The sequence below is a fragment of the Microcaecilia unicolor genome, chromosome 6 (genome assembly GCF_901765095.1).
Source record: "Microcaecilia unicolor chromosome 6, aMicUni1.1, whole genome shotgun sequence".
In the NCBI taxonomy this organism is placed as follows: domain Eukaryota; kingdom Metazoa; phylum Chordata; class Amphibia; order Gymnophiona; family Siphonopidae; genus Microcaecilia; species Microcaecilia unicolor.
In genome coordinates this window covers 33,306,219-33,333,678 of record NC_044036.1, presented here as the reverse complement: position 1 = coordinate 33,333,678, position 27,460 = coordinate 33,306,219, and the positions used below count along the sequence as shown (strand labels likewise).

The 27,460-nt window shown below is 41.8% G+C and overlaps 1 protein-coding gene across 1 annotated transcript in view; it reads left to right on the top strand.

Annotated features, from left to right (window-relative positions):
* Positions 1 to 27,460, top strand: part of LOC115471808 (disabled homolog 1-like) — a 119,549-nt gene that overhangs the window by 79,316 nt on the left and 12,773 nt on the right. Inside the window, exons 9-11 of the mRNA XM_030205639.1 lie at positions 3,518 to 3,626; positions 13,175 to 13,717; positions 14,856 to 14,986. Coding sequence (XP_030061499.1) covers positions 3,518 to 3,626; positions 13,175 to 13,717; positions 14,856 to 14,986 — 783 coding nt within the window. The remainder of the gene's footprint in view (positions 1 to 3,517; positions 3,627 to 13,174; positions 13,718 to 14,855; positions 14,987 to 27,460) is intronic.

Sequence of the window (27,460 nt, the reverse complement as noted above, 5' to 3'; positions counted from 1 at the left end):
TTGTTTGCACATACCATTGCATTGTTCATGCACATGGATACAACACCAAAAGCAGCAAAGGTGGTCCAAGGGAGGAGTGACAACCAATAGTGTGACATAAAATTTTATTGAAGAAGGATCAGACTTGGCCAAGTTTCGGCAACAATGGTCATCGGATTCTTCAAAAGAGAGCAGAAGTGTTGTGAGGGAGTGTTATGGTATGAGCACCGCCACTTTTGCGGGAGATTGCTTACAACTGTGTACATAAGTTCTGCTGCCTTTGAAGAATCCGATGACCCTTGATGAAGGCTGTTGCCGAAACGTGGCCCAGTCAGATCCTTCTTCAATAAACGTTTATGCCACAATATTGGTCGTCCCTCCTCCCTTGGACCACTTTTGCTGCTTTTGGTGTTGTTTGCTGATCCTGAGGTTGTATTCTTGTGTCTTGCCTTAATGCATGTGGAACCAATTTACTAAACTACCTGGGTATGTACACAAGAGTAAGTCGCCATCTATACCCACCTGTAACTCCAAGCTTTTCAGTTATGCCATTACACGGCACTGTTGCTGCATAATCAGAATTTGATACTATCAGGTAAAAATGCAATTTCTATATGTTAATGAGAAATTATTTATGAAAACCAGGAATGCAAAAGTGCACATGAATGTGCCATCACTTGCACAGATATTTTTACTCACAAATATATATATACCTCAGGACTTTGTACTTCAAGTGGAAGGTCAATTCTTCCTGTTCAGTTGGCCATGGAAAGCAGTGATAGACATCAGAGCCATCACAGGGAGTGGGCAAGAAATGCAACCAAGCAGGGAATGAATCTGAAGGGAGGAGAGGGGGGAGTCATCACACTATCCTTTCGCTATCAATACCCAGTGTTTTTTTATCTGTGGCATTTATACCCCGCTCTTTCCCGCTCGATAGCAGGTTCAGTGCAGCTTACAAAGTATGGTACTTATTTTTTGCCTTCAGGTGAGATGCTGGGCATGTTCATATTGTCAGGTTGATGTCCAATGATCCCTGACGCAGGTGCTGTGCGCCGAAACACGGCCCATGTCAGGTCATTGATGTACAAGATTATGTGATTGATGTAAAAGACTGATCTATGATGTGGAATAAAAGATCTCGTCCCATTTTTGAAGGCTCTTGTGTTTCAGATTGTGTTCTGTGCTTTGAACCCTCTCTGTGCTGTTCTGTCAACCCTATCAATTATATACCAAGATAAATCTGAAATGTTACTGTATGATTTAGTGGTTTACCGCAACTAAAAGTGTGTCCCACATATATTGTTGCATTTATAAAATTACCCTCATACACCCTGATTCTATAAACCTGCACACATAATTTTACAAAGTTGTGGGCACAAATTATAGAATACTGTCACATGCATACCTTAATTTAATAAGTAGCTGCTAATTGGCATTAACAACCAGTTATTAGCTTTAAGTGGTGTTCACTGGCACTAATTAGCAGTTAATTGCCTAACTGCCCTTAGTCAGGATTCTACTACTACTACTACTACTATTAAACATTTCTATAGCGCTACTAGACTTACGCAGCGCTGTACAAATTAACATGAAAAGACAGTCCCTGCTCAACAGAGCTTACAATCTAAATTGGACAGACGAACAAACAGCTAGGGGTGGGGAAATTGCAGTGGTAGGGGTGATAAGTGAGGGTGTTGAGTAAGAGAGTCATGGTTAGGAGTCGAAAGCAGTAGCAAAGAGGTGGGCTTTAAGCCTAGACTTGAAGACATATTCTAAAAATTCTAAAAATTGTGCTCTCAAAATCCATAGCATGCAACTGCTGGGAGGGTCACGTAGTCTACAGCTGCCTTCATTTTTCTATGTAAAATAACTCCCGTGATAGTGCCCACACTATATAGAGTAAAAGTGTAGACATTGCTGGGTGTGGAGTGGGGGCCCTTAGGCACATGTTTTATAAAATATATGCAGGAGCAGCTCAAGACAATCCACCGCCTAAGGTGAGGAATGAGATGCCACCCCGGCTCCTCCTCTGCCACCCCCTGCCATGATCTGACATCTCCTCCCCCTTCCATCCCAACCCCTTCCCCATATTTACCTTTTCTTTTCTTGTTTTTTTAAAAGGCGGAGGCGGCGGCAGCGATTCCCACGGACTGCCCTGCCACCAGTCCCGGCTCCTTCGCTCTACTGCGGCCCGCATTTGAGGAAACAGGAAGTTATGTCAGAGAGGAGGGCTGCAGAAGAGAGAAGGGGTTGGGACTGGCAGCAGGGCAGCTTATGGGAATCATTGCTGTCACTGCCATCGCCGCATTTCGAAAAAACGAGAAAAGGTAAGTTTGAGGAAGGGGATTGGGGAAGGAAGGGCAGGAGGTTATGCTGCCTTATGGGCAGGGTATGATGCCACCTCAGAAAAGTGCCTTCTGAGGCCCCCGCTTCAGGTGTCCTAATGGTAGGCCCACCACTGAATATATGCATATGTGTCTATTCCTTTCGTCACATCAACACACACAATTACAGCAGCTTCAGAGCAGGTGTAAAGGTGTGCATCTACTTTTCCTTGGGATCATTCTTTTTGCCTTTATAAGGGATTTGGGGTTCAGGAATTTGGGGAGTTAGACATCACCTTTCGCAGTAGGTCAGTACAAGTTATATTCAGGTACAGTAGCTCTTTCCCTGTAAAGCAGCATTTTGCACAACCCTGGCTTCCTAATCTAAGACCTGGGGAAGACCTCAATACTCAAAAAACTCCAGACAGCCCAGAACACTGCAGCTAGACTCATATTCGGGAAATCAAAATATGAAAGTGCTAAACCCCTACAAGAGAAACTATACTGGCTCCCACTCAAAGAACGCATCGCGTTCAAGGTGTGCACCCTAGTTCACAAAATTATCCATGGTGATGCCCCAACCTACATGTCAGACCTGATAGACTTAGCACCCAGGAATGCTAAAAAATCATCTTGCACATTCCTTAATCTTCATTTCCCCAACTTTAAAGGTCTAAAATATAAACTAATGCACGCATCAACCTTTTCCTATATGAGCACGCAATTCTGGAACGCGCTGCCGCGCAACCTAAAAACAACCTACGAGCTAACCAGCTTCCGCAAACTACTGAAGACTCATTCCTTCAACAAGACATATCACTAAGATCATCACATGTGAAATCCCCCACATGAACCCAGAATTATCTTAAAATGTTTTCTTGTTATTTCACTATTATGCTTTATCATTATCATGTAACCCAAAATCCTTCTGTAATACCAATTGTCTATTCTCTTCTCATTTCCACTATTCATGATGTATTGTAAGCCACATTGAGCCTGCAAAGAGGTGGGAAAATGTGGGATACAAATGCAACAAATAAATAAATAAATACCTACACAAACCAAAAAGCAACCAACAAATAAAAAAAATTCTCAATCCAATAAAATGTTTTATTTGATGGCCTATAAAAGGAACCATTCTCAAAGTGGCCTTTGCTGTTCTAGCCTGTCCTTGCTCCTGTATTTACTCTTCTTCCTGTCTCTGTCTACAGACTCCTGCAACCCCAGGTGAGGCCTTTGTCCCATGTTCATCCCTACAACATCCTCCCAGTACAGATTTGTTTGGTTCTTTGTCTTTCAGCCCTGCTGCTGTACCCTCAGGTAAGACACCTTCACTCATTATCTTTAGAAACCGGAGTGTCCAGGACTGAAAAATAGGCCTTCATTTGGCCTTTCTCAACTAATTCAGATGAACTGAATGAAATGAAACACAAGAGCGATCTTTTTCAACGTTTTGCTCATGATAGATTTTAAAATGTCATTTTCATTTGAGATGTCTGAAAAAGTCAGACTTTCCTAGAAATCTCTAGGAATGGCTATTTTTTTGTGTGTTACTTGTATTCTGCCAGTCCTAAACAAATTTACCATAGGTGGATCCAGGGCTTTTTTTTGAAGGGGTACTGAGTACCGGCACCTTTTCCCATGGACCCATGGACCACAAGTTTTAATGAAAGAGCTCAGGCTCAACACCCCAATTCTGCCTTGTCATAGATTCGGTGACTGGTTGCAGGGGGCCTGGCTATTGTGGGGTGAGTCCTTCAGTGATCACCCCACCCCTGAAGGGTGGCCTGGCATTTGAGTACTGGCACCTTTTTTTGCTAGAAAAATTGCACTGGGTGGGTCATAATGAAAACAAGAAATAATCATTAAGACAATTCCATATCATAAATTAATTAAAGAGTTGCCTGTGTGAATCCGATCATATTCTTAGCTTAACAATCCAATCAGCACCGATAATTGCAGTTAACAAGCAATTATCGATAACTAATTGGCATTAATTAGAATTTATGTGCACAGATATCTAAGTGTATTCTATAACACAATGCGCCAAAATTCTAAGATGTAGATCTGAAAAGGGGGTGTGGCCAAGGAGGTCATGGGCGTTCCTTGAATTTATCGCAGTGTCATAAAATATGTCTGATCCACGCATAATTTAGGCGTCGGCATTTACACTAAGTTTCCATTGGCATAAATGACTGTGACTAAATCTAGTTGCAGAAAATGGGCATATTCTATAAACTGCGCCTAGATTTAGGCGTATTCTATAAACTGCGCTTAAAGAATACACCTAGGTGTAATTTTTTTTGGCACCAACGTTTTAGGCATGATATACAGAATCTAGCCCTAACTGGCTAACGTGGCGTTAACGCAGGAGTACTTAGCGCCTCCTAAAGAGAAGGTGATAAGAGCTTTCGCCTGCCTGAATTTTTCCAGGGTAATTAAATGGAAAAATGCCTAAAATACTACAGTGTTAGAAATAGGCTTAGTACAGGGGAAAGTCCCACATTAAAAAGCACAAGCCCATTTCCTAACATGGTTTGGTAAAGAACCCCTAAACAAACAAATGCAAAACTAGGCACAGGGCAAAATAAATAAAAAGGTTTTGTCTTCTGTCCAAAAAAACAAATGCTGAGAATTCCACAATACAGGGCCCACAACTGCAAAGGTCCCTTTGCCATGTCTTTTTTTTAACACATTCACTTTAGGAGCAGAAACACTGAACAAACTGAGGCTCACGGAATGCAACTGACATTTAGGGCTCCTCTTACCAAGCCTGCGCTGGTGTCAGTCTGCGTTTGATGTGCGCTGAGGCTCCCTTTTACCACAGCAAGTAAAGGCCAGGTATTTGGGGGGGGGGGGTTCAGGAAATGGCTATTCGGCAAGTGAAGCACTTGCCGCGCGGCCATGTCGGAGGGGAGCACTTACCGCCACTCGTTGAGTTGGCGGTAAGGGCTCCCGTGCTAACCCTTCAGTAACTAGGCAGCATGTGTCACTGCCCGATTACCGCCGGGTACACACTGGCGCTACAAAACTAAAAATATTTTTGTAGTGCCAGATATGACGAACGCTGGGGGTGGGGACTACCGCCAGGCTGCTGTGGTAGCCTGGTGGTACGTCCCTTTTAGCGGTCAGTAAACCCACGTTGGGGTTACCGCTGCTTTGTAAAAGGACCCCCTTAGTGCAAAATGGCTGTACAGACTCTTAAATAAGTTGGACCACAATGCCACATAAAAGCAGCCAATGTTATTCCTTCCGTTTGGGGATAATATTTATTTATTTATTTGTTACATTTGTATCCCACATTTTCCTACATATTTGCAGGCTCAATGTGGCTTACATAATACCGTATAGGCATTCACCAAGTCCGGTAGGGGATAAGTACAAAAGATATTATAGTGGGATAGGGAAGATAAGATTCACTCAAGTTGGGTTAGAGGTAGAAGGGTTTGTTAATATGCACCCTATATGCAGTTAGTTAACTGATTGAAAGAGTTATTTCCACCAAATTCTATCAACAGTCTTAGAGTGTTGGTGGATTGCAAGGGAACATTCCAACCCCAGATTATGAAGGCCATACAGACTGTTTATCAGAATCTGAGGATTGCAAAACAATTGAAACCCAACTTCAGTGACACTGCGCATTGCAGTATGACTCTGATTTTCCGGACTATCCTCGGCAGGGGGGTGGTCTGGATAATCATAAATCCGGATGATTGGACATACCTACTCTTTAAAAAAAAAAAAAAAGCACAGAGTCAGAGCACTGTATGTTGAACAATTGTTTTTATTTTCAACATTAAGTGTGAAAAAAATACCAGACTACATACACTACTGTATTTCTATTTTAAAAGAAGTTATTCTTAATTGCTTCAAAGTCGATTTTCATTTCTGTGCTGCAAGATTACGTAGTCTTTTCAGACAAAGGAGCTGGATCGCACTGCTTTCTTCCTGCTTTTCCAGCCAAGCCATTGCTGTATTTAAACATATTAAGGCTTCTGCATGTGTCAGTCCAACATCAACATTAACCTGGTGATCATCATCAGTTTCTGATTCTTTGTGTTCCTTTTCCTGTACTGATTCTGTACATGACGTCATCATCTGTTGTGATTTGATATCCTGGATCATTAGTGTCATTGCATATCCATTCGCTAACATTCTCAACATCACAATCGGAGCGATCAGGAACCTGTAGACCATCTTTGGCAATGTTTTTAAGCGCCCCTTTCTTGTCTGGTTTCGGGTTGGCTAGTTAGAGTTGATTCAGTGGCACTGCCTGGTTCGGTGCCACTGATTATCAGCAGGTGGCCAGTTGAGCACAATTGTAGTGGGCAGGGGCGTAGCCAGACAGTAGATTTTGGGTGGGTCTAGTCAAGAAGTGGGTGGGCACCAAGTGTTCTCCCCCCCCCCCCCCAATGGAATGAGGCCAGTATCAGCAGCTTAGACTGCTGAAGTGGAAAGCAGTGTTTTCAGCACCATCAGGGGGAGGTCTTCAGCTGGCGGAGCTTGGGATGTGCTGCTGTTGGGTGGGCCTGAACCCTAAGTGGATGGGCCCTGGCCCGCCCAGGCCCACCTGTGGCTATGCCACTGGTAGTGGGTAGGAGTGTCTCCTGCCTGCTTAAGGGGTCCTTTTACTAAGGTGCTCTGAAAAATGGCCTGCTGTAGTGTAGGCGCAGGTTTTGGGAGTGCGTAGAATCATTTTTCAGTGCACCTCTAAAAAGGCCTTTTTTAAATATTTTTGCTGAAAATGGACATGTGGCAAAATGAAAATTGCCGTGTGTCCATTGCGGGTCTGAGATCTTACCACCAGCCATTGATCTCACAGTAAAGTCTCACGCGGACACTTGGCATGTGTCCGATACGTGCAGCAGGCAATTAAAAATTATTTTTTTGACCATGCATATCGGGCGAGCGGCAAAAATGAAATTACCGCAAGAGCCACGTGGTAGCCGTGTGGCAACTCCATTTTGGCGTGCATCGGTCACGCGTAGATGCTTACGCAACTTAGTAAAAAGGACTCTAAATCACTTTGAACATTGACCCCATATTTAATGAGAGTAACATTTTAGAATGATCACAGCATCTCAATGCATGGAGACAATATTCAAATGCAGCAATATGTTAGATGTTTCAAATTGTACCCTGCTCATCCTGATGAATATTGGGCTGATAAAATTTCACTGAAAGACAGTAAATCTGACTGATGTGAAAATGCCATTTACTCCAAATTTTGCAACTTCCCACAATCAAATTTCATCGATATGAGAGGATAACCCTCTTCACCTACCAACACAGCATGACTATGATCGAACAGGACAACATGCAATCTTCATCCATTCCGTCCCTCCACTTATACCTCATACGATCACTATACAACTTTGTATTTGTTAACCACCGACTGGGCAAACGCCTTTGACAGTACTATGTAAGCCACATTGAGCCTGCAAATAGGTGGGAAAATGTGGGGTACAAATGCAACAAATAAATAAAAATAAATATCTAAGTTCTCCCATTACGCACCTTTGTAAAAGGGCCCCTTAAAATTGGGATTTGCTGTGGAACATTATTAGTTTTAATTTTGATTGCCATTTTCTAATGATATCTCTATTTAATGCCAATTTATTATTGAAGGCAGACAGATAAGCACACCAATTGGCTATATTGATAAGATGTTGTCTGTTTATCGAAATAAGTTTATGCTGAATAAAATATGAAGTATGCATGAAATATATGTGAACTGCAATATGTAATATAATCTAAATGCATAATTTAGCTAAGTTTAGGAAGCTGCTTGTATACCTCATAATTTAATCCTAGACTCTATAATATGAATTTTAGATTGTTTTAAACATGGCAGAGAAAGACTGACACCTAGTGGTAAGACTTGATCTATCATTTTTAAAAATTCGACCACTTGTGTTTCATCTGATATCTGCTTGAATAGCAGAGAGCTTCATGCCAAGATGGATGGGTTGACCCAGTTCTGTTTTTACTCCATTGCATGCATAGAGATGTATGAGGGTTGAATGAAAAGTAATACCTCCACTTCCATAACTTTTGTTTAAACGAAGATATTGTAACGAATAAAAATGAAAACAACATTCTTTAATTGCATGTATTTATTTTGCCACATAGTTGCCACCATTTGCCACACTTTTCTGCCAACGATGGATACGTTTTTAAAAGTCGTCAAGAAAGAACTGCACATCTTGTCTCTTCAGCTAGTTGCTGATTGTCCTTTCCACCTCTATAGTCTAGTTGAACAGACTTCATAAACAGTCTGCATGCAGCAGTGAATTTCAATTGGCGAGACTCCTTCAGTAGTTAGAAATTCTTTCGCAGCACGTTGCTTAAATCGCACTGATGAGTACTCATGTCATGCTTCCATTTCACAAGCAATAGCAAAACAGCCTCTTCGCACAGACACTCCTCACCAGTTGAGGTGAAAGATGAGATTTCAAAGAACAAGTGAACATGAGTAGCGCATCAGTGCTGCCCTCTATTGATGAATTATGAAATGGATGCATTACTTTTCATTCAACTCTCTTAGGGACCCTTTTACTGAGCCATGGCAAAAAAGTAGCCTGTGGCAGTGCAAGCATGTCTTTTGGGCGCACGCCGGGCCAGTTTTTGCCGCGTCTTGGAAAAAGGACCTTTTTTAAGGGGCCAGAAAATGGACGCGCAGCAAAGTAAAAACCAGTGTGTGTCCATTTGCAGCCTGAGACCTTACTGCCGCCCACTGAGTTAGCGGTAAGGTCTCACGCGCTAACCGGGTGGTAGGCATGCAGCGCAGGTCTACTGCTGTTTACCGCTGGGTAAGCACCATGCGGTAGAAAATAGAAAATATTTTATACTGTGTGTTTTTTGGCATGCACCAAATTCTGAATTACTGCCCGGGGCACATGGTAGCTGGGCAGTAATGCCGATTTGGCACACGCTGGACACGCGTAGTCCCGTATGCGCTTTTGTAAAACAGCCCCTTAGTTCTCAACAGGGCTACCGAAATGATACACCAAAAGCCCTGCAGGTGTAAATGCTTCCATACTGCTGTGCAGTTCTTTGAAGCCTAATATTTAAAAGCAGTCCTTTCAGCTTTTGGAAGGCTCTTGATGGTCAAGGTGCCGGCAGCACAAAGCCTGATAAGATTTTATTTAAGTGTTTTGCTTTTGTGTTTTCTTACAAACTGTGGGCTTTTGTTCAGAAAGACCTGTAGTCATGTGGATCTAACTGTTATTTGTCAGGTACCTGGTATTTCTCATGGCTAATCACTTGCTAGGACATAACACCATTCAGCTGCTCTGCAATCACCCTACTCATCGCCTCCCTCACCTACTGGACCCTTTCTCTGCTTTTCATATGTAACCTATAATAATAGCCCAAAATACTTGCAGCTAGGTTTGTCCTCAAGGTTTCGTGTTTTGATAGAGCCATTCCATTATTATGCAAGCTGCACTGGTTGTACACAAGGGCGTATCCAGACCTCATGATGGGGGGGGGGGGGGGGGGCAAGAGCCCGAGGTGAGGGGGCACATTTTTGTCTACTGCCCTACCGCCACCACCTCCCCCTGCCGCTCCCCACCCTACTGCTGCGCAAATAATTTGGCTGGCAGAGGTCCCCAACCCCCGCGTTGAAGCCTCCAGGGGCACTGCTGCTGGATAAGGCTTCAGCTGGCGGGGGTTGGGGACCCCTGCCAGCAAAACCAGGGGCCCAGGCCCCCGTGGCCCCACGTAGCTACGCCACTGGTTGCACATTCAAGCCAAGATTATTTTTAAATTATGTGCTTTTGTGTTCCAAATATTATATGTCATATCACCGGATTATATGCAGCCCTTAATAACTATTCCGCTACGCAATATACCTTAGACTTCATCTTCCAGATTGCAAGAGAGTCCGTTAAAAGTCAGTTCACTCTACTGACTTTAGATACCAGGGTGCTAAGTGATGGAATTCACTGCCAATGGCAATCAAGGGTCAGCCTAATTATTTGGTATTTTGCAAAAGACTGAAAACTCTCCTCTTTTGAGAGGTTTCTATCCATTGATGGAGTATCTTAGATTGCATCTGGCCATCAATGGTCTATATTTAATATTTTGTTTATGGGTTTGTAAAACTTGTCTGTTGTTTATTTACTGTTACCAAAATAATATAATAGGACTCAAATTTATATAAAGTCTCCATCTGTGATCCTACATCAATATAAAGACTTCACTGTTTCTGTATCAAATGTTTAAAAAAAACACTTTATTTTCAAAAAATCTACTATAATAAAAAGCAACCTCAACATTCTGAGGACACTGACGTCACTGAAGTCAGTCAGTCTCCTAGAACGGTTCGTGGATTCATGGTGGTGAAGCCACCCCACAGACCCATGCCCCACCCTCGCGTCAAATGTCATGACGTCGAGGGCAGGAAAAAAAATCAACTAAACAAACGGTTGACCCCCCCCTAAAGCTGCAGCTGAACACAAGGACCTCCAGCACCCCCCCCCCCCGCAACAACCCCCTCCTGAGACACCCACCTTCGCATTGCTTTGCCGGCGGGGGACCCGAAACCCCGCCAGCACAAGCCCTGTCTGCTCACTACGGCGTCATCTTCGGCGTTCCTAGCCTGTGGAGGCAGGGCTTCTGTGCGTCTGACGTCCTGCACGTGCATGACGTCAGACGCACAGAACTCCGCCATGCACAGCTACCAACGCCGACTATGACGCCGTAGTCAGCACACAGGACTTGTGGTGGCGGGGTTCCGGGTCCCCTGCCGCCAAACCAACGCGAAGGTGGGTGCGATGGGCACGGTGGGTCGGAAGGCTGCGGCCGGATGCATCGCCGTGGGTGGGATGGTGCCGGGAGGGGGGGCATCGCACCTCACAGGCAACTGCTAAATGAGGAAAACCTTGCTAGCTCCCATTTCATTTGTGTCAGAAACGGGCCTTTTTTACTAGTATATTTATAAATACCTTATCATCCCATCCACTGATGAGCACAATAAGGGGTCCTTTTACTAAGCCACATAGGCGCCTACTCGCACCCAATGCGTGTCAATTTGGAGATACCGCCTGGCTCCTGCATGGCCCGTGTGGTAATTTTATTTTTTAAGCGCATTCGCTACATTTGCCAGAAAACATATGCATATATACAAAATAAAATATATTTTCTGGTGCACGGTGAAAATCAGGCGGTAATTCCAACTTGACACACATAGATGATTACTGCATGGTTAATGTGAGAGATCATACCACTAAGTCAATGGCTGGCGGTAAGATCTCCGACCCAAAATGGATGTGTGCCAATTTTTATTTTGCCGCACGTCCATTTTTGTCAAAAATTATAAAAAAAGGCATTTTTTACAGGCGAGTTGAAAAATGGATCTACGCGCACCCAAAACATGCACCTACACTAGCATGGGCCATTCTTTGGCATGCCTTAGTAAAAGGGCCCTTAAAGTTTTTCAATAACCACATCTGCTGTTCAAATGACTACTACTACTACTACTACTTATCACTTCTATAGCGCTACAAGGCATACGCAGCGCTGTACAGAAAAGACAGTCCCTGCTCAGAGAGCTCACAATCTAAATAGGGCAGACAAACAGACAGAACAACTCATGGGAATTAAATAGGTGGGGATAAAAGGGTACAGGGCAAGTGAGTAGTGGTTAGGAGTTAAAAGCAGCATTAAAGAGGTGGGCTTTTAGCCTGGATTTGAAAACGGCCAAAGACGGGGCTAGGCATACAAGCTCGGGAAGTCTATTCCAGGCCTGAGGTGCAGCGAGATAAAAGGAATGGAGTCTGGAATTAGCAGTAGAGGAGAAGGGGACAGACAAGAGAGATTTATCCATAGAACGAGAGGCATTATCATTCGATAGAAATGATATAATAACACCTTGCAGTTTCTATTACATTTGTTACATATTATTCACTGATCCCAATAAACATATACTTAATTTATCAGTGATACTTATGAAAGTCCCAAATGCCTTTCACGTGCTCTTGAGTCTTTGAAGATACAGTCAAGGAGGGTAGGGTTCATCAGTTGGAGCTACTCATTCACATAATAATCCAATCTGTGATGTCCAAAGTACATGTCTAAATGCTCAAAATCCATCATGCAGTTATCCTAATGATTTTATCCCTTGTACTTTCTCATCCGAAATCTCTCTTAATGAGCTTATATACTTGCTATGTCCTGAACCTCTACATGGATAGATACTATGTTTCACTAAAAAGCGTCATCAGGAGATTCTAAAAAGCAATGTAACATGCATGTATCTTAAACATTCTAACATAATCTCCAAAAGTGAACATTTTATTGTGTTGTGGACCAAATTACAACCCCCCCCCCCCCCCCCCATAACACATACCTTAAGTATGTAATTTCTCAATAAGAAAATAGAAAGAGCTGTTTGCAACATGGCTCCGCTCAACAATCCAACTGCCAAAAAGTGCCAATGCATGCGTGTTTGTGTCTTCCGCTGAACACTTTTCTCAAGTTTAATTGTGGAGGAGATTTATAGATGATACATTATTTGTATAGACGGGTACTCAGCAGAGGTTGATGGTTTTATAAAATTATCTAAATAGTTGTGATCATCACTTTTGTATCACATGTAGGTGGATCTGAGGTTGACGTTTTAGATATTCATATCGCCTTTTGGTGGTTTGTAGTGATTTTCAGCTGCAGATAATCCAAATAAATGCTACTGAAAATTGCTGGCTGGCCCCAGTTAGCAGCACTTACCAGGTAGCAGGTGCTGCTTCCCTGATAAGAGCTTATGAATATCAACACAAACATTGCTATATTTTCCCTCAGAGTGGGATCTTTCTCTTCTTGTCCAGATTTAAAGTACTGACATTTGTTCTTTCATGTTTTATAAGGTTATGTTGCAATGGGAGCCATCCAGTCTTCTTTTTGGGGACAACAATCGCTAGTTCAGCAACAAATGGTCTTAGGTGGACAATCTCCAATGGCTCAGGTGATGCAGGGAGGCCAACAGATAGCATGGGGCCAGCCTGGTCTTTTTCCTACTTCCCAGCAATCATGGCCACCTGTGGCTGGTCAGTTTCCACCTGCTGCCTTCATGCCAACACAAACTGTTATACCTTTTCAAGCAGCCATGTTTCAAGGTACCACAACTCCTGTAGCTACTGTTCAACCAACAAGTGATTCCATACGATTAAGTCCACAGGGACCAGGACTGAAAATGGGAAATGAAATGTTTAAAGATTTTCAGATGGCTAATCCTCCACCAGTGCCATCCAGAATACCAGACCAGCCTTCCCTTTCTTGTACCTCAGATGCCTTCTCAAGTTATTTTGACAAAGTTGGGCTGGCACAGGAAGTCGATGATTGCGATGACTTCGATATCTCCCAGCTGAATTTGACTCCTATGACCTCCACCTCTCCTTCTACAAATTCACGTGAGTAAGGAAATCAGCGTTGACCTCCTAGGATCCTAATTTGTCATTGTTTATCTTTTCTGTTCCTGGGCAAGTCAAGATCCATTTCTGCCCAGTTTGTTTTTCTCATAAATAGGGCCAAGGATTAGAGATGTTTAGAGCATAAGAATCATGACTTTGAACCAAATGTCCATTGTAATGCAGAATAAATTAACTCAATAGCATTTGAGCTCACAGGAGAGAGATCTAATAGACACAAGACTATCTTCTATGCAAAACATGTCAAAATAATTTTAATTGGTTTGGAATTCAGTCATCCAAGGAGAATAAGACTGTAAATGTATCAGTGCACTTATCATGGTAAATTGTACTAATTATTTTAAAGAGAAATTATCACCTTGCCATCTTTAACTTCAACTCTGTATCTTGAAAATTTATAATCAACGTGACATTTATCAACCACAGTACCTTTGCCAGGCAGTTACTGGATGACTTTGCAAATGTCTGCAAAATATAACTTACAGAATGTAGATTTATGTTTCAAAAAATCCTGAGTTTCTGGTTACAATTATACAAGAATAGACAGAAGACATAAGAGGTTGTTTTATTTGGAAAAAAAAAAAGGTTCCAAGTAAGTTTGGTAGAATTTGATGGATCTTTTCAATGACCTTGCTTATTGAATTTAGTTAAAAACACACCATGACCAGCTGCTGATAGAATCTGAAATTACTTATTTGCTGTATATTCACCTAGCAGTCACCCAGCTAAATGACAAATGTACCTGTTTGTGAACTGTGTTTCCGAACAGGTTGAAGCAAGCTTAAGATGAAAATTATTAGTTTTGAACCACTGAGTCTAAACAGCAAAGGTTGATGGAGTCTCTTTATCTTATGCCAGGGAAATATGTAATGAGAAATGACATATGGAGTTCAGAGGAATGTGCATTCTTGGGACTATCTTACAAGAAAAGGTTGTAATATATTTCTAGGTACATCACTGCATAATTCCAGAATATAATGGGCTATGCAGCAAACATTAATACAGAGATTAAGGCAGAAACGTCTTCGGACTTGTAGTGTATTTCTTTCTGCTTGGATTGTCATTGAATCTTCAGTGGATCATTGCCCTCATCCTCACAATTATTTCCTTCACTTTCCAGCTCCAACCCCTGCCCCAAGACAAAGTTCTCCATCCAAATCATCCGCATCTCATACGAGTGACCCCACAGCAGATGACATCTTTGAAGAAGGATATGAAGAAGGACCAAGTAAAAGTGAAGACATGGATGCAGTAAGTGTGACTTTAAATAGCTGAGCAGTTACCTCACTTGAGATCACAAAGGGACAGAGATGCTAAGAATGTTTTCTCATAGATGCAAAATGGGAGAAATGCATTCAGTAAATTTTGCTCAAAGAAAGTTACGGAAAAAGATGGTAAATTGTACCATGGGGAATGTTGCATGAATAGACATTTTTAAAGGGAGGTTGTAGATTGCTCTTTATCAAATATTGTCTCCGTATAAGATAAGTGTTATATAAATTAGTTGAGCTTGTTATACTTCTGTTGGATATATTGGTATTACGAAATACTTTTTGACTGTTCACGTTAATGTCAAACAAAATTATTTCCTTTCCATTGCTGAGAAAAAGGGTATTATGTTCTTATGTTTTAGCCTGATGGATCTCAGGCCCCATCCACCAGTGATTCATTTGGTAACTCCATTGCTGATACTATAAGCCCACAGGTCGATAGCTAGATAGCACAAGTTGGGGTAGGTATCTGTCCTTTTTTACAGTCACTTGTGAGGTGGTCACTTCTACATGTCCCATTGCCTACCTTTCATAGATGTGTGACTTGTTCATCTATTCCTGTTTCACATCTTTCCTGTGTTTCTCCCAACCTAACCTGTGTTGTTCCATCTTAAATGGTTGCATGGTATTTGTCACCTGCTGTTTTAAAGATGTGTAATGTATGTTTAATTGACAACAACCTGCATGTTAAAAAAAATTGCATAGTTAATGCAGTCTACCTAACTTGCTGTACAAGTCTTTTGGATTTTTGCAGCTATTGGTATGTTAAGGACCCAATATTCAAAGCTGCTTGTTTGGGTAATAGCAGCAGTTCCAGCTACCCAGATTAGCGGCACTGACTAGGGCCATATCTGGATTTTCAGCAGCATTATCTGGATATTCAGCATATTAAGCGCCAAACCCCTCTGGGAAAAACTGCACTGGCTCCCAATCAAAGAATGTATTGCTTTTAAAATCCGCACCCTGGTTCATAAAATTGTCTACAGCGAAGCCCCGGGATACATGGCAGACCTCATAGACCAGAAACGCAACAAGATCAGCATGAACATACCTAAATCTTCACTACCCAAGCAGCAGAGGACTCAAAATAAAATAAATACAAATTAACGTATGTATCCAGCTTTTCCTATTTAACCGCACAACTATGGAACGCACTGCCAGAAGTAGTAAAAACAACGGACGACCACCTAAATTTCCGGAAAGAACTAAAAGCAAACCTGTTCAGAAAGGCATATCCCACCAACCCAACGTAAAAGCCTGAGCACCTGCAACACAACAAAACCAGAAATCGTAATGGACACACCCCAACTTCCCTCTTCCTTCCTACGTTCCCTACTATACCTACCTTACATGAACCTATTCTACTACAATAACACCTGTATTTGTTCATTCCGGAACTGGCGAACGCCGCTACGGTACTATGTAAGCCAATAGGTGGGAAAATGTGGGATACAAATGTAATAAATAAATAATACAACTGATAATCCCTGCGGATTATCCCAACACTATCTAGATAGTGCCAGGAAGGTCCGAGGCAGAATGAAAATTTATCCAGAGATAGTAGTATTCAGCACTGGTATCCAGGTACATATCTGGACAACTCATAACAGCAAAAAAGTTCTGAATTTCAGCGGTGGTGGTCAGTGGCATAGCTGGATATTCAGCACCAATATCTGGAGAGTAGCTGATGTTGAGTATTCAGGTATATCTTTAAACGCCTGTTGTTTTCTTTTCTTTTTTTTAAGAAACACTGACTACAGAGTTTAAATATTGGCCCATAAGTCTTCAAAACGTCTCTACTTCCATTACTTATCAAATGTATTGCTAATGTATTTTCTTATTTAGCCCCTCCCCACCACACACGCACACTTTTTTTCAGGGCCTAGGCATCGGGTTCTCTGCGCAGCGGGTCAGCACACTGGGGGCTAGATTTATTGAACTGCTCTCCATCAGTGCATGTTATTCCTATTTATACAATGAAACAGAAAAACGTTCAAAAAGTGGTAAACCAGGTGTAAACACTGGCACGCAAGTTGGGTGCGCTGAGCCAGTATTCTGTTACAACGCATGCAATTTTTCCGAAAGCCCCTGACACATCCATGCCCTTCCTGTGGCTACGCCCCCTTTTTGGGTTATGTGCTATGGGATCTGGGCACGCAGTGTTATGGAATAGTGCACAGTCAGATCTGCACACAAAACCTAATTGTTGCCAATAAACATCAATAATTGATTACTGATAGTTGATGGCTCGTTAAGCAATTAGGTTGCGAATGCATCTCAGCAGCACACTCAAATCTGGGCGCCATATATAAAATCTGTTCGTTTCCGATTTGACATTTCTGGGGCATTTGATACGGTGGATCATGAATTGCTTGTAGAAAGGCTGACTGAGCTTGATTATGCTGGAGCAATTTTAGAGTGGATTAAAGGTTTCCTTACAAAACAAAATTACAGCATGAAGATGAATGCTGAATTTTCTAGATCTTGGACCCCAAAATATGGAGTTCTCCAGGGCTCTCCATTGTCTCCAAGTCATTTTAATGCGTTTATGAGTTCCTTGGGTGCTTTTATGGAATCCTCACAACATTTGGTTTTATCTTTTGCAGATGATATTTTTATTTTGATTCCACAAGGCCATGATTGTGAACAAAGTCGCGGCATAATTTTCAATAGTATAGAGAGAACTCAAAGATAGGCTTCAAAAAATGTATTAAAATGGAATACTACGAAAACTAAGTTGTTGTATTTTGGTACTTCGAATTCAGGTATTCCTAAGCTTATAAAATATAAATCAAGAGAAGAATTATCTTTTGAAGTTTCTTCAAGGGTTTGGGGGTTTAATCTAGATTCTGAGCTAACTCTGGAAAATCAGGTAAATAATTTGAGTAGGAAGGTTTTTTTTTTATAAATTACATCATTTAAGAACAGTGAGGTCATTATTTTTCAGGTGAATTTTCGGGTCCTGGTTTTGACTCGACTTGATTATTGCACTGTTCTATGTGCTGGTTTACAGCATAAAGTTTTATATAAACTCCAACTTCCTCAGAACATTGCGGCTCAATTATTTTATAGATGAAAATGTTTGATCAGGCATCTCCTTTATTGAGTAAATTGCATTGGTTGACCATTGTGACCCAGGTGGAATTTAAGGTAGCATATTACATAGAGGGGCATTTTCGATATGACGTCTAAGTCCGACTTTGGACGTTTTGCAAAAAAACATCCAAAATCTGAATAGCAAAGAAGTTCATTTTCAAAAAAGAAAAACGTCTAGCTTTTGTTTTCGAAAATAGAAGGTTTTGTGATTTGAACGTTTTATTTTTTTTTTGGTCCATTTTCGAAAAAAAAAGTCCAAGTGCAAAATGCACAAAATCAAGCCATTGGGATGTAGGATGAGCCACCATTTTTAGTACACTGTTTTCCCTGACATCCCAGGAAGCAATAGGGCACCCTAGGGAACACTGCAGTGGACTTCATAAAATGCTCCCAGGTACACATCTGACCATTATTCCCTTACCCTGTCTGCTGAGCCCCCCAAAACCTCTACCCCCAACTGTACACCACTACTATAGCCCTTACGGGTGAAGGGGGCACCTATATGTGGGTACAGTGGGTTTCTGGTGAGTTTTGGAGGGCTCACAGTTTCTTCCACAAGCGTAACAGGTAGGGGGAGGTAGGAGCTTGGGTCCACTGTCTGCAGTGCACTGTACCCACCACTAGACTAGTCCAGGGACCTGCATGCTGTTCTAATGGACCTGAATATAACATCTGAGGCTGGCACAGAGGCTGGTAAGTAATGTTTATCATCACATATTTGGGGGGTGGGAGGAGGTTAGTGACCACTGGGGGAATAAGGAGAGGTCATCCATGATTCCCTCCAGTGGTCATCTGGGTATTTAGTGCATCTTTTTGTGCCTTATTCTAGCTCAAAACGTCTTCGCTTTAGTCCTGGACATTTTTGTTTTCTTCCATTATGGTTTGAAAACTTCTAAGTCTCAGGAACGCCCAAGTCCCGCCCTGAACACGCCCCTGATACGCCCCCTTGAGATTTGGATGCACTTCTGACGGACTTCAAAGAAAAATGTCTAAAAATAGGTTTCGAAAAAACGTCCAAATGCTGCTTTATGCCACTTTTTAGACGTTTTTCTGTTTTAAAAATGAGCCCAATAGTAACATAGTAAATGACGGCAGATAAAGGCCTGAAAGGTCCATCCAGTCTGCCCAACAAGATAAACTCATTACATATGGTACATGATACTAGTCTTGATTTGTCCTTGCCATTTTCAGGGCCTAGACCGTAGACGTCTGCCCCACACTGTTCTTGTACTAAAGGTTCTGAAGCTAACATCGAAGCCCCTTAAGATTTACACTCCAGCCCGTCCATATCTATTCAGTTACGATCAGGGCGTAGACCGTAGAAGTCTGCCTAGCACTGGTTTTGCTTCCCAGTTACTGGTATTGCCACCCAAATTTTAAAATTATTTCAGGAAATTGTCCATTATCTGTTACTGAATTGTTAACTATCTCTTCCTTAAGAGCGAGCTCTCGTCTTAGTTCTGTGCTTGATTTGAGATTTCCTTTGGTTAAGTATATTAAACTAAAGCAATTTCATGGAAGTTCTTTCTCTGATGTGTCCAGTAAGATATGGAATATGGTACCTTTGCAAATTAGCTCCCCTGTTCACTAAATCATGCTAGCGGCTGCCGTGCACTAATGCCGACAAAAGAATGAGCTCTGTCGGCATTGCCGCATGGCTTAGTAAACAGGGGAGTAGGTCTTTATGTAATAATCTTCAATTTCGTAAAGGTTCAAAGACCTTTCTTTTTAGTAAATTTTATGATTTTAATTAGTGAATTTTATGATTTTAATTAGTGAATTTTTAATATTTTAATTTTGCTTCTTTCTTTTTTTAAATTTTATTTATCATTTTACTTAATTACAATCACATTTATCACATAAATGTAAGGAAAAACAGAAATTAATATAAAGGAAAAAGAAAACATTTTCTCTCATCAATATATATTATATAATTGTCCACAATTGGGAGATCCAAGATCAGGAAAACAATTTCAAAGAAAATAAGAAAAACTCAAAATGTAACCATCTTACAATTCACATTTTCTGAGGGAGGAAGGTTAATCGGTAATTGCAGCCGGTACAGTGGTAACTAAAGGAAGTTGCTGCAGAGGGTTCTTCATCTGTTCTTTCAACTCCACAAACTCTTGAAATTTCTTAGGTTCAACAAATAAGTAAAAAGGAAATAAAACACTTACAAGGGAATCGCACTAGGAAGGTCCCACCTAGGGCAATGATTCCTGGCTTAAAAGCCAAGAGTTCACGCCTCCTAGTCTGCGATTCTCCTGATATGTCAGGAAATATATTCATCTTTGAACCCAAAATTTTGCTTCTTTCTAAAGGGCAAGTTACTTGTCTTCAGGGATTTGCTGTGTTACCCGCTTTGATTCCTGGGTAGATATGAGTGGGAGATAAGTACCAGAATAGAATAGAATCGGGGGGGGGGGGGGGGGGGGAGGTAAATGACAAATTCAGTATTTAAAGTGGGTTTCTGCATTAATAACACTTAGGAAATAGGATTCTTTATGAGCTAAAAAGAAGAAAGACAGATAAAGGAAAAACAGAGAAAATGAAGTCCTTACTCAAAGCCCATCTCTTCTCCCTTGCTTTTGGCGCCTAACCACCTTCCCCATTCATGTTACCTACACTGACTACATAGTTTGTAACCTTTAGATTGTAAGCTCTCTTGAGCAGGGACTGTCCTTCCCCATGCTAAACTTGTACAGCGCTGCGTAACCCTGGCAGCGCTATAGAAATGCTAAGTAGTAGTAGTATAAAGACCATATGGCCGGTCCAGCCTGCCCATCCATACCATTTCCTAGCCCTTCCTCTCCCTTAGAGATTCTGTTTGCTTGCCCCATGCTAAGCTTCAAACTATACAATCCCCTGTACTGGAGAGTAAATCTAATAAATGTCATGAATAAATAAATAAAATTGAAGTAGCAAATACACGTTAAAAAGGGAAACAGAATAATATTAAATATAATAGAATCACAGGTCAGTATGAAATCTTTCTCGGGAGAAATATAAGAGATACATTACTAATGTTTTTATTTATTTCTCCAGTTCATATGTTTTCCTTCGGGCACAATCTCCCTTCTTCCCATCTCAAAAGTTTAATAAAGTTACGGGAACAATGGGATGAAGCTGCTATTGACACTCAATCCACTTCAGTAAATGAACCAAATGTCTCGGCACTTTTCTCGCAGCTTCTGTTCACTGGTCTTTCTGGTGTAATGATGTTAACATTCTCCGAGCAGGCCTATGAGGTTCCAGAAGTATCAGTACAGATTTGAAAGCTTGCTATACAGGAAGTACCGCCGGGCTAACGCAGCAGCCCAGTGGCACTTCCTACCCCTAGAGTGACATCATATCCGGCACTACAAAAACATATTTTGTACATCCAGCTGTAGGGCTGATGTAAGGGATCATAATATATGTGGTTTTTGGACTATTTAGCTAGTATTCTATAATGAAAACTAGACATCTACTTCTCTTTTTTCGTTTAGTTCAATTTCCTTTATTAAATTTGGAAATATCATACAAAGCGGAAACATAAAACAAAAGAAAACCAACACTAAAAGGAAACAAGGCTAATGGAACCTTATGCAGGGAATAATGCTTGCATAAAAGATAAAATTATGAGACCAAGCACAGGGCTCCAATCATACTTTTCTAGTCTCAGATGGAATATACTGCCCATAAACATAGTAACACAGTAGATGAAGGCAGATACTACTACTACTACTAATCATTTCTATAGCGCTACTAGACGTACGCAGCGCTGTACACTTGAACATGAAGAGACAGTCCCTGCTCGACAGAGCTTACAATCTAATTAGGACAGACAAACAAGAGATAAGGGAATATTAAAGTGAGGATGATAAAATAAGGGTTCTGAACAAGTGAACAAGGGTTAGGAGTTAAAAGCAGCATCAAAAAGGTGGGCTTTTAGCTTAGATTTGAAGACGGCCAGAGATGGAGCTTGACGTACCGGCTCAGGAAGTCTATTCCAGGCATATGGTGCAGCAAGATAAAAGGAATGGAGTCTGGAGTTAGCAGTGGAGGAAAAGTGTGCAGATAAGAGAGATTTACCCAGTGAACGGAGTTCCCGGAGAGGAATGTAGGGAGAGATGAGAGTGGAGAGGTACTGAGGAGCTGCAGAGTGAATGCACTTATAGGTCAATAAAAGACCTGTAAGGCAGTGGCGTAGCCAGACCTGACATTTTGGGTGGGCCCAGAGCTAACATGGGTGGGCACTATGTATATAAGTATGAGTAGTGTTTCTTGGCATACTACAAAATAATGCCTTAGAATGCACTTGATGATGGATTTCTCTGCCCAACAGCTGCCCTGCATCAACATAAACCCCAAACATATTTAATGGAAAAAACAATATTTTTTAATATAGTTATGTTATGCCATATCAAACTGACCAGACATAAGTCCGTCCTTAGCTAGCATCAGCCTTTCCCTTCTGTACCTTACCCTCTCCTCCCCAACCATCCCCATAGCCCAGTATCAGCCCATCCCCAGCATCCATCCCATAGCCAGGCATCAGCCCTGCCTTACCCCCTCTCCCACTCCTCCCTGTAGCCTAGTGTCAGCCCTGTCCTACCCCCTAGCCATCCCCCATGGTCTGTCATCTCCTCCCCCCTCCCCCAAAGGACACCAGCACTAAATAGAAACATTTTTTTTAATGTCCTGGTCCCTGCAGAGACCTGCCTACATTAAATTTAGAACATTTTTTTTTAACCTAGGCAATGCAGAGACCAACCTCGCCCAAAAACCCACCAACATTTACAACCTTTTTAAAATTTTAACCTGGTCACTACTAAAATTTATTGTTGGTGGGTTTCTGGGTGGGGGGTGGGCTCTTCACTGTCTAGGGCAAAATAAAGGTATATTTTGGACTCTTCACTGTAGGAAAAAAAAGGTATATTAATGATTACACATACCTTTTTTTGCCCTAGGCAGTGAACAGCCTACCCCCACCAGGAAGCCACCACCAGCCAACATTATTTATTTATTTATTGCATTTGTATCCCACATTTTCCCACCTCTTTGCGGGCTCAGTGTGGCTTACAATAAGATATGAATAATGGAAATACATTTGTTAACAACTTTGTACAACATTGTACAAGTTATGTGAGACCATCGAAGTATCAATTAAGAATATAACAATGGGACATCAACATTGAAACGTTGGAAAGAGACAATGGGAAGCTTAAAGGGCAGTATTAAGACACAGAGACATATGGTGTACATATTCCTGTGAGTAAATGTATGAGTGATGTGGAATTACCGGGGGTGAGGGTTAGAAGTGGATGTATGATGCATTGATGATTAGTGAGTGTGGACTCTATGTGTTTTGGCTCTTGCCATAAATTGTTTCAAACAGATGGGTCTTCAATAATTTGCGGAAGGAGGCTTGTTCGTAAATCGTTCTTAAGTTGCGCGGCAGTGTATTCCAAAGCTGCGTACACTGTACACATTAAAATGAAAACATTTTATTTATTTTACCTGGAGGACAGCTGGCTTGCATGTGGTGGCAGGCAGTGCAGACTCGAGCACCCTGCTCCCTTCTGTGTGTGCTGGCTCCTATGCCTGTTCTGGCCTGGGGCCGCAGGGCAGTGCTGAGGGTGGCCGGGGAGGGGCAGGGTCAAGAAAAGGCTGATATTGCTCTAGCGAGGGCACAGTAAAGGAGCCAAGGAGCTACAGCAACACTAATTTAAGCACCTTTGCTTTGCAAATGAAAGAAGCAATATAGAAGTGCCTCTGAAGGGATAAAGAGAAAGCAGAGGCAGAAATTAAGGCAGTTTTCAAAGGAATTTTCCTGATTTACTAAGCAGTTACCAATAGAAATCAAACAAAATAAAACATGGAAAAGAAAATAAGATGATACCTTTTTTATTGGACATAACTTAATACATTTCTTGATTAGCTTTCGAAGGTCGCCCTTCTTCCTCAGATGGGAAATAAGTAAATGTGCTAGCTGACAGTGTATATAAGTGAAAACATTCAAGCATTACTATGACAGTAAAATAGATACCATTGGAGATTCTACATGGAATGTTGCTACTATTGGAGATTCTACATGGAATGTTGCTATTCCACTAGCAACATTCCATGTAGAAGGCTGCGCAGGCTTCTGTTTCTGTGAGTCTGATGTCCTGCACGTACGTGCAGGACGTCAGACTCACAGAAGCAGAAGCCTGCGCGGCCACATTGGTGATCCGCAAGGGCCGACTTCTACATGGAATGTTGCTAGTGGAATAGCAACATTCCATGTAGAATCTATAGAAATCAAACAAAATAAAACATGGAAAAGAAAATAAGATGATACCTTTTTTATTGGACATAACTTAATACATTTCTTGATTAGCTTTCGAAGGTTGCCCTTCTTCCTCAGATCGGAAATAAGCAAATGTGCTAGCTGACAGTGCATATAAGTGAAAACATTCAAGCATTACTATGACAGTAAAATAGATACCATTGGAGATTCTACATGGAATGTTGCTATTCCACTAGCAACATTCCATGTAGAAGGCTGCGCAGGCTTCTGTTTCTGTGAGTCTGACGTCCTGCACGTATGTGCAGGACGTCAGACTCACAGAAGCAGAAGCCTGCGCGGCCACATTGGTGATACGCAAGGGCCGACTTCTACATGGAATGTTGCTAGTGGAATAGCAACATTCCATGTAGAATCTATAGAAATCAAACAAAATAAAACATGGAAAAGAAAATAAGATGATACCTTTTTTATTGGACATAACTTAATACATTTCTTGATTAGCTTTCGAAGGTTGCCCTTCTTCCTCAGATCGGAAATAAGCAAATGTCTATAGACATCATATGAACAATACTGGTGCCAGCAGGGTTCCCACGCCTGTTGGTCAACATTTTACAGGACCAGGACACTGTACCAGTGACTTCACAGTGAGAATCCTGAAAGGTAACTTTAAAACCATACAAGAACGTAAGACCTTTGAAGTCAGAATGATTGAATATTTTAACACCCAACAGAAAGGACTTAACAAGGATCTGGGGTTCCTAGCCCATTATAAACCATAAAGCTGTATGTCTCTGTTGATCACCCCACCCCTCACCTATCCACACCCATCCTGTTAGAATATCAATGATATGCTTTGATGTCCCCATGCATACTTCCTACCCACCCCCCTCCTCCCACCCTGTCAGACTGTCATAGTAATGCTTGAATGTTTTCACTTATATACACTGTCAGCTAGCACATTTGCTTATTTCCGATCTGAGGAAGAAGGGCAACCTTCGAAAGCTAATCAAGAAATGTATTAAGTTATGTCCAGTAAAAAAGGTATCATCTTATTTTCTTTTCCATGTTTTATTTTGTTTGATTTCTATTGATAACCTTAAGAGTGGACTAACACGGCTACCACACTCCTCTACTAAGCAGTTACCAAAGCAAATTCTGCACTGTGCTGAAAGGATGAGTACAGGTTTCACAGCTTCCCGGGTCTGCAGTGCACTGTCGCGCCAGCGTGCACAGGGGGGGGGGGGGGGGGGGAGAGTAAGGCAAAGCAGCAGAGTCCAGAGTGAAGATAGAGTCAGACCTCATAGTGAGTAGCATCGTGGGAGTGCAGCGGTAGACTGGCCAGGTCTAGATCAGGAAAGGGGACCCGAATTAAGAAAAAAAAAGTTAAGTCTAGTAGGAGCGGGAGTAGGACTGGAGCGCTGCTGGCTACCGAAACGCTGCACGTCGTGGAGGCTCAACTGAGCCGTGACAGAAAGGCGCCAAAGCGCACATCCTATCAGGACAACTGGGTGGGCCTGAGTATAGTTTGGGTGGGCCTGCGCCCACCCAGGCCCACCCGTAGCTACGCCCCTGCTGTAAGGTCTATCCAGTCTGCCCATCAAAATAAACCCATAAACTTAAGCTGCTTCCTAAGCAACATCAGAAATGGAAGCGTCAACAGATAGCTATTTAGCCAGTGTCCAGCAAAGCAACTAAAGGTTGCCAAATTTTCTCTATAGACGGCAAATGATTCAGTTTAAATGATGCAGCTCTTTCATTACGATAACACAAATGCACTGTATGCCACCATGTACTCATTATTTGCTGAAGAACTAACGATATCAAGATATCCGTCAACTAGCAGAGGGAGATAAGAACATAAGTGTTGCCCATACTGAGACAGACCGAAGGTCCATTAAGCCCAATATCTTGTCTCCAACAGTGGCCAATCCAGTTCAGAAGTACCTGGCAAGATAATTGTAAGTCATTAACTAGAGCTTGTAGAATATCAATTCGTTCATAAACTGATCACTTACTAAGGTATCTACTAGTGTCGATGTTATTGTTGCTGTTATAGGAGGAAAAGCCTCAAACAAATGATGAGAAACTCCTTTGTCAATTCTTTAATCAACCTTAGGGAGGCCCATACATTCATCACTGGCAAAAAAACCTCCTGTCTTTACTATTCTTGAATGTTCACACAAACTTTTTCAAGTGGCTCTTAAACCGAAATATGAAAAGAAACTTATCTTCCCAACTGTCCAGTCTTCTGCTCAGTCTCTTCCCACTAACCACGGCCCAACTTTGGCCAAGGTTTCGACTCCTGCATCAGTGTCCGTGGTGTCCACCGGCTGGTATCTATAAAAGAGCGGATTGATTACATCGCACAGTCCTCCAAGCATAACCTCACACCTTGTACCCACAAACGGCTTCTCACTTTCATAGCTGGATCATTACAGATTCATCCAGTCGGACACACAAAATCGCGAGAGGCTTAAAAGCCTCTGACATGACACGCCTTCACTTTGGCTCTTCCCCTTTGATTGACAGTCAGTTTGTAGAACCGCCCACATAGACCCCGGTTTGTTCAAAAAAATTGATTCCATTCTATCTTAATGTTCAGCACATACGGCTGAGTTGTCCGCAGACGATAGATCCACTTCTGCTCTTGCTGTAGTAATGCAAGTTTTCTGTCACCGCCCATGGTATTCCATATCATCTGTTGTAATACTACACACTTTAAAGATCCAAAAGAGTGTTTAGCTACATCACAGTGTGCAGCAAGTGGTGCCGTGATTGTTTTCGTATGGATTTTACTTTTATGTTCTATGAGCCTCTTTGACAGTTTCCTCGAGGTTTGCCCAACATAGACTTTCTTGCAGGGGCATATAATCGCATATATGACCCAGTCGGATTCACACGAAGTTTTATGATGGAGTTTATACATTTTACCCGATTGTGGATCAATGAATTCCTTAGTGTCTAACATATTGTCTCACATGCTGCAATTTCCACAACTTTTGTGTTCTCCTTTCCTCCTATAACAGCAAGAATAACATCGACACTAGTAGATATCTTAGTAAGATAATTGTAAGCTCAGCACCT